Source organism: Carassius gibelio, chromosome B9 (genome assembly GCF_023724105.1).
Source record: "Carassius gibelio isolate Cgi1373 ecotype wild population from Czech Republic chromosome B9, carGib1.2-hapl.c, whole genome shotgun sequence".
Lineage (NCBI taxonomy): Eukaryota > Metazoa > Chordata > Actinopteri > Cypriniformes > Cyprinidae > Carassius > Carassius gibelio.
The window spans coordinates 13311456-13325732 of record NC_068404.1 but is presented as its reverse complement, the minus strand read 5'-3'; the positions used below and the strand labels follow the sequence as shown (position 1 = coordinate 13325732).

The 14277-nt window shown below is 36.9% G+C and overlaps 1 protein-coding gene across 1 annotated transcript in view; it reads right to left on the bottom strand.

Annotated features, from left to right (window-relative positions):
• Positions 1-2861: 2861 nt before the first annotated feature.
• Positions 2862-14277, bottom strand: part of LOC127964445 (receptor activity-modifying protein 1-like) — a 35944-nt gene continuing 24528 nt past the window's right edge. Inside the window, exon 3 of the mRNA XM_052564658.1 lies at positions 2862-4518. Within this exon, the coding sequence (XP_052420618.1) occupies positions 4263-4518 (256 nt within the window). The 3' untranslated portion in view covers positions 2862-4262. The remainder of the gene's footprint in view (positions 4519-14277) is intronic.

Here is a 14277-nt window from a genome sequence, read left to right as displayed (position 1 = left end):
CATAGACATATTTTACAGTCAAAAATGCATTCAGTGTGAATTTGAAACACATTTCCATGTTTTTGGTCCGGTCCTGATCCACACTTGTTATTATTTTGGTTTTAAATCCAATTTCAAAAAGTGTACTTTTTCTTGTTTTAGATATCAAAGTAGACTTTAATAATATGCATTTATGGTGTAATTACTACATTTACTACATGTCAATCCATGTTCATATCTACCAAGAACAATGCAGTGTCACTTTAATTCATCATGTGCAGAAACAATCGCTGCATGACTGCTGGAGACACACCGCTTCTGGAGCGCACTGCCGGACCGCAACCGTGTGCAGTATGAACACACTGATCCATTATCAGCTTGCACTGGCTACCAATAGCTGCTCACATAAAATTCAAGGCATTACTGTTTGCATACAAAACCACCACTGGCTTTGCACCTCTTTACCTAAATTCATACTTCAGACGTACAGTATGTGCCCTCTAGAAGCTTGTGTTCTGCAAGTGAAAGTCACTTTATTGTACCATCCTAAAGAGGCATTACTTTCACTCTTGAGTTTCTTCTCTTGTGGTACAATATAAATGCCCCCAGCCTTCCGTATTAATAATTTTATAAACCCATAAAAATAAAATCAGAGCTGTTTTCCATCATTCCCAGCAGCAGATCTCAACCTCCTTTGAACACTATAATTGTTTCATAGTTAATAGCCCTGGGCCAGACACCCAACTAAAGGCATCTGGATGGCACCCAAAAGCAGGGTTTTGGGACTGCCTTCCCAGTTTCAAATCCAGCAAACACTTTTAAACAACTGCCTTTATGAATGATATTGGGGCTGTAATCACCACGTCTGCTGGCACCAGACTTGTACCTGGTAGATTGGTACCTCCTTTCTCACCCATGGGTTTAGGATACAAATTTAAATCACAGAGGCGCAACAGAAACCTGTATTGTTATTTTGTACTTTCAAATCATTGCTGCAGCAGAATTGGCCCAAGGTTATCAAGACTGTGGAACAATGGTTCCACCGATAGAGTCTGGGGCTGGGTTATTGGTTTGTTTAAACAATGTCAGATTGGGGAGTGCTTTGTATATTTGTTTGACAATCACGATAAGCACTTTAATGAACCTCTTAACCTTTAAAGAAATAATTTATTCATCTGACATTGTATTCTCAAACATTTATGAATAATAAAATTAAAAATGTAAAGTGGTTTGTAATGAGCGTGAGTGTGAAACGTGTTGTATTGTCCATGGCAATTAGTCTGAGTGTGAAAAGTGTTGTATTTTCCGTGCCCTCTCATTCCTTTGCGATAACAGCTTCTCTAATTGGTGCATTACTTACAGTAACACTTTGAGTGTAACTGTAAATAACTCCCTTTTGATGACTATTAGCTCCGTTGCGGCTCCAGAGATGGATGACGGGTTTGTCTCATTAGTGAGGAGTCTGTGAATATTCCTTGTCATTCCGTTTACCCTTTCATCTAACAGAGAGTAATGTCCTTTCAAATATGCCTCCCAATGCATGTATTTGAGGTGATTATTTCCCTCCCTCTCCATCAAGGTGGTTAGACAACTTTTTTAATTGCCTGTTATTAAAGTGATAAATAGCTGATGCATTAATCTCTGGGAAATGTGGCATCAGTATTAAATGGTACTCTAAAGGGAATCCTGCTATCAGCATGTATTGAATGGTATCTTGTGATATAGGATAAGATTTATTCAATACTCTGCACTTTCTAAACAATCAATAAAGCATATGAGGCCAAGGACAGCACATCTGAAATCCTTGATTGATTCCACAGACATATTATATAAGCGATGAATGTTACCCGAGAGATGAATTTCCCTGATATAGCACCAATAAACCAGCTTATTGTTTAGTGATGGTTGTGTAAATGTTAAACACAGCCTGTTTTTTTTTTTTACGATTCTCACCAGCCAGATAAATGTTAATATTGAGGCATATGCAGACTGTGACACAGCCTTAAATCTGCCAGTAGAACTTTCATATTTATGAATTATAGTCGGATTTAAGGATTTACACTTTTTCACAAAAACTTTGCCTGTGGTGTCTAAACAATTTGCACTCAAGGCACAGGAACATCCGTTATCTGAGGGAAAGCATGTGGATGCTTATAGGGTCATACTTTTTTTTTTAGAATTAATATATGAACAATCTAATGCATAATTTAATATCTGACTATTTAAATAAAAGAATAAGAATCTGAGATCACTTAAATAACGTAATCATATTTCTTCCTTTGCCAGTCACTAATATGTTCCTTCACAGTTAAGGTAAAGATTACAGAAGGCTGTGATTTTAGACATACAGTAGTAGGTGGAAAGGAAAGAAATTAAGATTTTTGAAAGTACTGTCATGTCTGAGATGAATATAAACTGGAATGATTCAACTAAGATGATCTAAGCTAAAATGATTACTACGTTTGCACTAGTACATGATGTTCATCTGCTTATAGTGTACATACACTTACTACATAATCCATCTGTATAGTATGTTCATAATACACCTATCTGTATATCATGCTGATAGTATTTAAAAATTTGTAAATTATGTTCAGTCTTATCTGTATATTTATTGTACATTTGTAACATAGTAGACACGGTATATCTGTTTATCCTGTACTTGCTGCTTATTGCACTCCTGGTTAGATGCTAACTGCATTTTGTTGCCTTGTACCCTACATGTGCAATGACAATAAAGTTGAATCTAATCTTATCTAATCTAATCTAAAAATGAAAGAGGAGTTTAATGATTTTTAGAAAGTTTCACTGTTGTGCTGTGTGAACCTGTATTATTGAGACCTTTATTACAAAATGAATGACAATTACTCAGTGAATTTGTCTTGTTTCCTTTATGTCTTTTTTTATTAATGGAGTTGGGTGGGTTACTGATTTAGGTTTACTAGTATAATGCTTTACAACTTGCATTATAAAATAGCAGCACATCAGTGAATTGGTAATGCAGGCAGTTATTTACAAGGAGTTCTTATTTGTCTTTGACATTGCAAAATTAAGCTCAGGGTAAAAATAGCATAATACATGAATCCATGAACATCCTTCTTGCAACAAAATGCAGACATTAAAATCATGCGGCATAAACATCAAACTAGACTGACTGATCACACTCTATCTGACCTGCTGTAATTTAACAGCTAAACTTCAGCTGGCTCATGACCACATGCCTACCCTTGTTACAGTTTGTTCTCCTGACAGCATATGGTGTGCTACGAAGCAAACCCCTAATGAGGGGAAATATACAGAATAAAAGAGTCGAGGGCAAATGGCTTTATTAAAACTGCAACAGAAATCAGATGCTTTGAAATTCAGCTGACATTAGAAATGTCTACTGTCTCTGTGCCACGGTCCAGTTCACCATAGGCTTTTAAACCACTCACTGTGGGTACAGAGCTCCAGGGAAACACATATATAGCTTTAAAAAAAGCAATTAGCAGAATCATGTGAATAAAAACATCCTTTTAGTGCTAATACATAAATTATTTCACAACAAATGCTGCAAGCTTCTTAGCCGGTAGGTTGCTCTCCGCTACAGCAGGAAAATATTTTCCCTTGACATGACCTTATGACGAGAGTTCACGAGATGAGAGACGCCAAATAAATGCACTGATTCTTTCTGGTTCAATGGTTCTACTGTTATCTGATACAATGTCAGTACAAAAGACTGCAGTTCTGATCCAGAACCTGATGTCTATTGCCTGCAGTATATCGTGGTTGTAGCCCTCTTCTTTTCTTAAATCAACAAAAGAATACTAATCCTGACTGACTGACTGACTGACTGACTGACTGAATGAATGAGTGTCATCATTTGGCACAAAGCACATTTATGAGAGTGAAATGCATTGAGGGTGACACAAAAAGGTTTGTTCAATGTCCAGTGCTCACATGATGGTAAAGGTTTGTCGAACGTGTGGGAATAACAGTGTCCTTCCTTCGGTGGGTGTCCATCCAAGGTGAAACTTATCCGTCATCATGATAATGACTTGCATCTAGACTGGAGATCTGTTTTACTAACAGAATACTGGTATGACAAAAGTTAAAAAACTACCTCAAAGAAATAGTGCGGTTTCTGTATAAATGACTGGTTTGTTATCTGTGTGCAGATAACACAGTGTCAGCATTCACTAGAAGTGTTTGGATATACAACCACTTGATGAGAAACAAGTCTTTCTTAGTGCTTGCAGTCCTTCTCTATTGTTCAGTGTGGAGGTACTTGGTTAGCTTATCGATTATACGATACCCTCGCTGCGTTTACTCCTCCACACCACTAGGGCAGTCATGAGTAGCGTCACCAGAATGGGCACCACAATAAAAGGCCCCAAGATCCGATTGGGTGGATCGTGAAGCAGCCGTCCAGACATTGAGCAGTCATGGAAATAGTGCCTGTGCACCCGGATGAAGAATTCGTCCACCATTCGGTTGGGCCAGAAACAGTTCATCTTCAGAGCCACCAGGAACGTGCAGTTGGTCAGTTCTCCATAGGACCTTTAGGAGAGCAAACAGGAGAGTAATGTCAGTGGTTTGCATTAAATGGGTCTGTACATTTTTAAAACTGAACTCCTATTTTCAAAGGAGTCATGAGAAAGTGGTTTAAACGTGAAGTGTGTGAAATACTTTCTCCTGGCCTGTGGGAGCAAAGTGCAGGGAAGCTGCTTGCAGGTTTTTTATTTTCTCAAAGAGTGCAAACAGTGTGGCACTTTCAAAACATTGCTCTTTTAAAATAGTTCAACATGCCACATTTTAACTTACTGCAATGGCTACTGGGGGGAGGGGGGTGCAAACTGAGTTTCTGCAACTGTGAAACAATGAAATGATTCACTGTTTTTGAATCACAGGTCAAAACAATGGAAATGCATCAAAAACTCCTTTACAAACCAACTGCCAATGCTCTGTTGAAAGTGCAATCTATTAAATGCTATCTACCATGAAATATTAATGTACTAATATTATGCAAGACCATTACTTAAACATTTAGTATTTATATAATATGTTCTTTTGCTAATTAACAGGTTTTATTGTGTGTGTTTGGCTAATCTGGCCAACAATAGACTGCTATGCCACCTTTTGTTATAAAGTTATATTATATTATAAATGTAAAGTTAAATATAAAGTTATGTTATATTATAAAACTGATCCAAGATCAGGTATAAAAAAATAAATAAAAATTGTAAAGACTAGTTGATGGGTTCAATTGCTCCCTAGTGGCAACCTTTGAACTTTTGAAACGTTTCAACAGATATGAAGTGACAAAGTTTGGCAACACTGGTTCAAATTAAAATACTGCAAAGGTTTCAAAGCTTCACAAAGCAATGTTTTGAAACATTCATCAACTAATGGCAGGTACTGGAAATATCTTATATTTTCTTCTTATATTTTCAGTTTGCCATTACTACTAAATAGGCATGTTTTATTGTGGAGCTCAAATCTGCTAACTATTTGCTAAGGTTCACATGAATCTCTCGTGCTGTTCCCAATCATCCCTAAAATGCATGTCTGCATATTTGTGTAAGAGCATGCTTGATAACTGCTTTTATTAAGCTGAAATAATTCTCTCAGTGACCCTTAAGGAATGAGATCATCCCAATGATGATGATGTTGTTGCAGATTTTCTGAGACTGTTGTTCATATGAGCTCTTAATAGGCCCCTGTGTGAGTGTTCGACCCCGATCCCCCTCCCATGGGCCATCTATTTATAAGCCCAGTCAGCCTAGCGTGAGATGCCTGGCATAACCAGCGCAGACTTTTAATCAAGAGTTTTCTTCCGGGCCTGTTTTGGGGGCTGGAGCAGACCGCACGCCCCTTCCACGCACATTTCACCCAGAGGGATAAAGATGGCTCTCAGGATGGCAGCTCAAACACTCAGGCAGACCAAAAAGCACGTCTCATCTTCCCAAAGAGCCATGTGTGACACATATGAGTGTCTAGGTCACCCCTGTGTGCACAGCTGGGCTGTAGAAGCTAAGGGTGCTTGGTAAAGGAAATGGGAATGGATTTAAATAAGTCAGCGGAGTATGACTGGAACTACTGAAGATTCAAGCGAGGGGTTTAAAGGATTGACTTGGAAACTGAAGTTTAAGGACTAAGCTGTCCTATGTATATTTCCTTTTTTATGATTCTTATTTTTTATGCCCATGTACAGCAATTTCATACTGATCGTCATATGGCGTATCTTTAGTTGATGTTTGTTTCAGTGTGCCTGGGTATCAGTCATAGAGATGGTTGTGGTGCACGTTCAGTAACGGTGTTGGGACTGAGTCTGTATTACTGGTATTAAAGTTCAGGAGAAGCTCCAGGTTGTGTTAAACCCAGTCTGTTAATGGACTGACCCTGAGCTCACATCCCTGACCAGCTCTGTCTGCCTGTGTATTTATAGCATTCACAATAAAGACTAAAATAGACAGAGAACCATCCAACTGTATCTCCACAATGGACAGTTTAAATAGTTGGCTAATAATGGAAAGTAGCACGGTATTTATTTGCCTCATTTGATTTGTATTGCTGTTTGCTAAGCTTTATTAATGCTACCCATACTTTATATTATACAAACTTCTAAACGTACTCAACTTTGGCACATAACTTAACTATTTCACTGTTATTGGTACCATCTACTGCAATTTTGGTATAGAGACAGTTGTGCACAGCACAAACAGACGTATAAGATTACACAGGCATGTACAATAGCCTATATGTGGCCTCATATGAAGCCAAACAGGAGCACATTTGTAAAGGGCAAAAGATAGATCCATACAAATGGCATAAATGGCAAAGTCCTATAGTGACACTTCATAAGGCCACTAAAGAGGTCACCACCATGAACATGAGCAAATCAGAAGTCTAATAATATCATATATATTGCAGTTCGTGTTATAAAGATGTGCACATAAGGTTGTGGCCTTATGTCACATCCATCTCTACATCAGTCATCACATTTTCTTTACTCTGTAATTGCTTTAAACACGATGCCATTGTAAGCCTATAATACATTCATGTAACTTGAAAGCCATTTCGGTTGCAAGAGCCGCTGCCTAATTCATTAAGAGCACATCAAACTAGGATGAGAAGTGCTCAACTTGTGGAAAATTAGCTTTTGGTTTCTGCTCTGCTGAGGAGACAAACGAGCATTTCATCAAGTTTCTGTTTTTATATATCTAAATGCACAGTGATGAAGAAGAGATGTCAAACGTATCATCACCAGCTTGAACAGAAACAGCTGTGGCAATATTCAGCCAGTAGCATCAGTTTGATATGAGGTAATTTAGTGAACGAGTTAAATTTGGATGTTTAATCATGAGGAGCCCCAGGAGCTTCGTTTTTGCCTTGTCAAAACCTATTATCATGCAATTAGCAAGTGAATACAGATAAGATGAAGCGGTTGTGGCTTAAATGCACTCACCGCAGATGTGAGACAACACATGATGGCTTTGTACGGAGGCCATCAATTACTCTCATGACACTCCGAACCCATGTGGAATACAAAAGATGTTGAGGCAGAATAAAAGTCTTAAATTTATGTCTGGTTCGTCACACTATCTACTACAAGACAACAAGTTTGTACTATTATGGTGCTACACTTTTTGTATAATTAGGCAAAATTACAACTAGAATATAACTTTTTTTTTTATTATTAATAAAAGTTTTAGGGGCAAAACTGTTGGATGTGGGGAAATTGCATCACAAGAGGGACAGTCACACATTGTGTAAACATGAATATGAACCATTGTCACAAAATATTTATTTTTAACAGATTTTTGTAGCTTAAGGATCTGAATACAAGAACACACTAAAATTGTACAAAGTTTATCTATTGACAAGAAAGATTTTATTTTCAAATAATTTATCTTATTAAGTTTATCATCTAAATGATCATTTACCTCATGTTTTTTTTATCATTGTTATTATTTAAGGGGGAAGTCTTTGGCAGCACTGTAAAGATCAATTGGAAAAAATGCCCAAATGTCTGTTCTTGAGAAAATGTCTTGTTTTGCACATGAAGAAACTAATCTGATATAAAACTTGGTAACACTATTATATACAGTGTCATTATTACGCATGTTACATAATAATAACAACAGTAAATTATGCATAAAGTATATACAACTAACCCTAGAGTAGGTACATACTGTTAATATTACTCCGTTCCTAAATGTTTTATTACTGTAACTAGGATACCTTCAAATAAATATAACCATACAGAGTTTAATATAAAACGGAGTCTTTGCGTCTATAATGGGTGACTGCTGGTGCTTTTCTCCATTGACCATATGGTGGGAAAGTCTCTTGGGAGCTTTCAGTCTTGTAAGACAGCAGATTCAATTTCAAAATGGTTTAACGCCGCTAAATATAACTAGTAAGGGACAAACATCAACATAGAGAGACCATGACTACGGCACACTGTCAGTGCTCAGGCGGTGGGATGAGGGTTTCCTGCAACTAAAAACCAATCACAGAACCGAGATCACAGCAGGGGTTTCATGTTGGTGTTCCATTATCAATCGCTGCTTTCGGTAAAAGCCCCTTTGAAAAAGTCTGCAGTACAATGTTACCTCACGCTCAAATAATAAGCCCCTTTCACACTGCATGTTGGGGTCCCTGAAAGTTGATGGAGTGCTTTCTGTGTGAACACAAACACGTCCCAGGATTGATTCCGGGACCGATCCCGGGTTGGGGTCCTAGTAACATTAGCCGGGATCAGTCCGGGAAAGAGCTCTGTGTGAACAAAAGCCAGAACCAGTGCCATAAAGTGTGTGTCGTAGTGATAAGTCTTTTACAGGGTGTTCTGAAGGCAGCTCAATGATAAATTATGTGCAAACTGTAATGAAGCAGAGATCAGTTTTAAATTCTCACTATCCTGAAGCTGAGATCATTCGCCAGTTTAAGTGAAAGTTAACGTGCATAGCGTTTTAGACTTGTAGATTACGCATCACATCCTGATGTCACGTGTCATTTCAAGACCTTTACGGGTTGTGTGTGAATGCGCGCAAAGATTCCGGGAACGATACGGCAACAATTGCTGGGACACATTACCCGTGTATCATCCGGAATCTCAGTGTAAAAGGGCTATAAACTGCACAACTAACTGTCTTAGTAGTTTTGTCTAGTAAACTCAAACTTTTTTTATTAAACACACACACACACACACACACACACACATAGAAACAGCAGATACTTGCAGAACGTCCTTTAAAACATGTCGAGCATGTGTGTCTACTGCAGTTACAAAAGCTGTTGATCTCTTTCCCCTGGATACTAAAGGGGATGTGAATTGTTGAAACATACTATAAGGTGTCACCATCGCTGGCTCTTTTTCTCTCTCTCTATCAAAGTCATTAAGTGTCATCAAGGCTAACAAAGGGGTTAAATGCTTTCAAGTGTGGTCACATTCCACAGAGCTACTGGAAACTATCCCACAAGCACCTGGACTATTATGTGGATTGTGCACGCTCGGTGGAACAGATGGACCTCTGGATCAGAACCTAAAGCTTGCGACTGCATGGAGAGCAACAGCAGGAATCTGGCTTCAAAACAAGTTAAGCTTTATCGACAGTATGGAGCATTCTGGAGGGTTTAAATGAGGGTTTGCTGGAATTTCACAGTGGGATAGGGAGACCGGAATTTTCAGTTCCCACAAAGGTACCAAAAATATTATACACATTTTGGTGTTAAATCTTGGTGGTAGAATGAAGCTGTATAGCGGTACTTTCACATATAAATTCAAACACTTCCAAATGCAGACACTGCAGGAAGTTTTTACGTTTCTCCATATTGTACAACTGCATTCAGTTCCTACTCTTTACCTCCAGGACAGTTTGTGAACCAGCAATTTTACATTTCAGCTGCCGTCGCCAAAACAGTCACTCTGCTTCTCTTCTCTCCTTTAGTTTCTTTCTCACTTTTCAAGTGATCATATGGGCTGCCCGTCCTCATCAGGGACAGGGCAAAAGGTCAAAGAAGGACCCAAAGAGTCAGAACTGCTCAAACAGCAGATGGTGTACAAGGAAATGATGAGTACAATGAGTGAGGACCCCTGAGCTGGAGTTACAGGACCTCAGATGTATTACTGGCTTCAAGAGGATAATGTTCGTCATGGAACAGATTGCAGGAGAGGCCTAAAGGGAAAAGCCTGAATGTTTTCTGGCCTGAAAACATGACCCTTCTGTGTCACAGCTTTATCCACTATACATTTATCGAAGCAGTCGTCATACTTTTTAAATTAGACTTTTCAACAGTTCAATTAAACTCAGTACAGTATATTGTAAAATGATATATGTTTAATTAGGAGCTATAACATAGTTCAGTTCAAATATCAACAAAGAACATTTATTACCAGACTATAATTACACTTTTTGAACACATTAACATGGTTGGACAGTGTAACCCGTGTTTCACAAATCCAGATAACACACATCAAAACCTCATAAAATGGCAATGAAGTGTGAAGCCTAAATTAAATCTGATTACAAACAGAAGGCAAATTTGAAAGATTCATGTGCTGGTCAAAATTAAGTTTTAATCATGAAGTGATGCTTTCTAAATACCTTTCAGCTGTTCAGGAGAACATGAACCATCATGTAACCGTTAGAAGATTACCCCAGCCATAAAGCACAAAGTCATTCCTTTCTTTGCTAACTAGATACTGACAGCAACAAAGATCACGAAGGTTTTCATTCTGCTACTTGTTATCTGTGAAATGAAGATATAAATATATTGCTTATATTGCTGTCATAATTCCCAAATCTCATTTGTTCATGTGCATATTTAAACTTGAAGACAAGTCTTTAATGTACTTTTTTTTAAAATGTACTTACTGTACACTATCATTGTATGGGGACAAAACAATCTGAAAAACATCTGTTGTGTGCCACAGAAGAAGGAATACTAGGTTTGAAACAAAATGAGGGCATGAATTTTCTTCTTTTTTTTTTTACTATTCTATTAAAATCATGTCCTGCGATAACCTAAAACCACAACAAGATCTCCAGTTAATGTCTCCACTTTGATTTAATGTAAACCTGCTGGGATCGGTGCTTGTTAAATCAGTAGCAAAACACCTAATGGTGAAGTTTTAACATCTGTTCTTTAATTAGATTTTTTTAAAAGAGTGGAAATTATGTTTTAGACAAACACCTGCCTATACAGAGGCATGAGAACGTTTGAAAACCCCTTGCAGAATCTGTGAAAATGTGAATAATTTTAACAAAAAAGAGAGATCATACAAAATGCATTGTATTTTTTTTATTTAGTACTGTCCGGAGTAAGATATTTTAGATAAAATATGTTTACATATATTTCATAAGACAAAAAAAAAATATTGCTGAAATTATTAAAATAACCCCATTTAAAAGTTTGTGAACCCTTGGTTCTTAATGTGTAAATACCTGGTTAATCCACGACTGTCTTTGTTTTGTGATGATTGTTCATGAGTTCCTTGTTTGTTCTGAACAGTTAAACGGTTAAACATGATTCTTCAGAAAAATCTTCCAGCTCCTGCAGAGCATCTTTTTCCAGCATCATTTTCCAGCATCATTTGCATATTTGAACCCTTTCCAGTAGGGCTGCACGATTATGACAAAAATCATAATTGTAGATTATTCCCTTGAAATTGTAATTGCGATTATTAATTACGATTATAATAGTTTACATTGAATGATGTTTAAACCATATTTTGATGCAACTGCCTGCCATATGTTTATATTGAAATAAACAAGCTGAAAAAACTCTTAACTGACAAACTTTTAAGGCTTATCTATAGTATTAAGCCTCAAATGTAAACTGTACAACGGATGGGTTTCTTCTTTAAATAATAAAAATATGAATGGTATTATGTTTTACTAAAATGAAAATAATGGGAAAAACCCTTAAAATAACATAAAAAAGAAAACCTAAATAGAAAAAAAATGCATCCTAAGCATGCAGAATAACGTAAGTGGACTTTGAACGATTAATTGCCGCTTTGAACGATAACGTGATTGTGGCATCCATAATTGTAATTGTGATTAGAAATTTGATTAACAATGCAGCCCTACTTTCCAGCAGTGATTGTATGAATTTGAGATCCATCTTTTCACACTGAGGAGAACTGAGGCACTCAACAAAACTATTTAAAAATTGTTTAAACATTCACTGATGCTCCAGAAGGAAACACAATGCATTAAGAGCCAGGGGGTGAAAACTTTTGAACAGGATGAAGATGTCCAATTCAATTCAATTCAAGTTTATTTGTATAGTGCTTTTTACGATACAAATCATTGCAAATCAACTTTACAGAAAGTTAAGTTTCTACAATATTTAGTAGTATCTTATCAGTGGTGACTGTCAGTTTATGTGCATATGGCAGAAATGTAAGGAACAATCAATTAAAGAGGTAATCCAATAGACGATGAAGAGCCGGGGGTTTGAGAAGATCAAATCCCCGGCTCTTAATGCATCGTGTTTTCTTCTGGAGCATCAGTGAATGTTTGAACCTTTTAATAGTCCTCAGTGTGAAAAGATGGATGTCAAAATTCATACAGTCACTGCTGGAAAGGGTTCAAATACGCAAACGATGCTGGAAAACTGAAGAATCTGCAGGAAAACCTCACAAATCTCAAAACAAAAAAATGTGTATAATCCAGGTAATCACACAAAGTATTAAGAACCAAGTGTTCAAAAACATTTGAATGGGGTTATTTTAATAATTTCAAATATTTATTTGTTTTGTGGACTATATATACACTGTTAAAAATATTCCGTAAAATATACGGTAAAAAACCAGCAGCTGTGGTTGCCTGAATTATACCGTAAAAAATACGGTAAAACCATTTTTGGTTTAACGGTTTTATACCGTAAAAAATAGTTACACTGTTGTAGGTTTAACGGTTTTACTTTATATTTACAGTTTAATACCATAATTTAACTGATATAATATTAATATATGAACTTATTGAAGCACTGAAATCTGTTTTGTACTTTTGTATTACACTGGTAACCACCAAAAGCAGGTGGTGATAAGAGAGATACGTGGTGAAACAAAGCCCATCACAAGCAGCTTTCAAATAATAAGATACATAGAAGGTGCAAGGTGTCATTCACACAAACACTAAACACCATCATGGTGAGACTCATTAAACTGAAATATGCAATAAACATTAATTTAACAACATTTTATTTAACATACAAACTAGGGATGCACCGAAATGAAAATTCTTGGCCGAAACCGAAAACCGAAAAAGAGAAAACCAAGGCCGAAAACCGAAACCGAAACACCGAAAGAAATTATGCCAATTATTAGTACCATTGCATTTATTGCTATGACCGTGTACTAACTTTACTAAAATTAAGACATTGCAATTGCATAAATTAATATTAAAGTTTCAAAGATAATTACAATTACATAACTTATTTTTTTTTTAAAAAAACATAAAAATACATAATTACAAATGATGCAAATATTTATTAAGCACATTGCAACAATGCACAGTATAAAATTAAATTCAAACTAAAAATGTATCCCACTCATGTGTATATTTAATAACAATGTACAGGCCTACTGGCCTGCAGAAAGGTTTTAAAATGAACAGTTCTCTCATAAAAACAAAGTGCATTTAGGTGAAGTGCATTTGAAATTTTTCTATGTAGGACTAGAAAGTGCATTACTTCTCCATTTGGCAAGACTGTTATCACTTCTGAGGATGGGGACTTCAGACAGATAACCATCTAGCTGTTGAGCAGTTGAGCTTGTCATCTGCCTGACATTTGAGAAATATTTGAGAGAGTGTATTTAAATAGGGCCAGGGCATAAATAAACATTTTTATCAAATTAAAGCAGAAATCTAGCAGAAAATCTAGCATAAATATGGCTACAATCTGATATTATGTATGTATATATGTTTGTGTGTGTGTGTTTGTGTGTATATATATATTATATATAGTAGCCTAAGATCAAAATAGCCAACGTATTATTATTATTTGAGGCACTTTCTTGCAGAAATCCACTGAACATATCAGACAGCGATGGTGCATGCCCCTCATCTGGTGCAGAGACGAGTCTTTTCTGCGCTCTGATCTGTCTCCTGCGCTTGGCGCTTCTCCGTCTCCACGCGGGTTCTCCGCATCCAGCGCGGCCTGGATCATTTCTCGTGCTGGCTGCCTTATTTCCGCATCTAAGTAATGGTCTTTATAACGCGGATCAAGCACATTCGCGATGAAGTGCAGAGGATCCGAAAAGATCTCAGTGAGACGTGTGCTAACAGACTCTATAAGACTGTA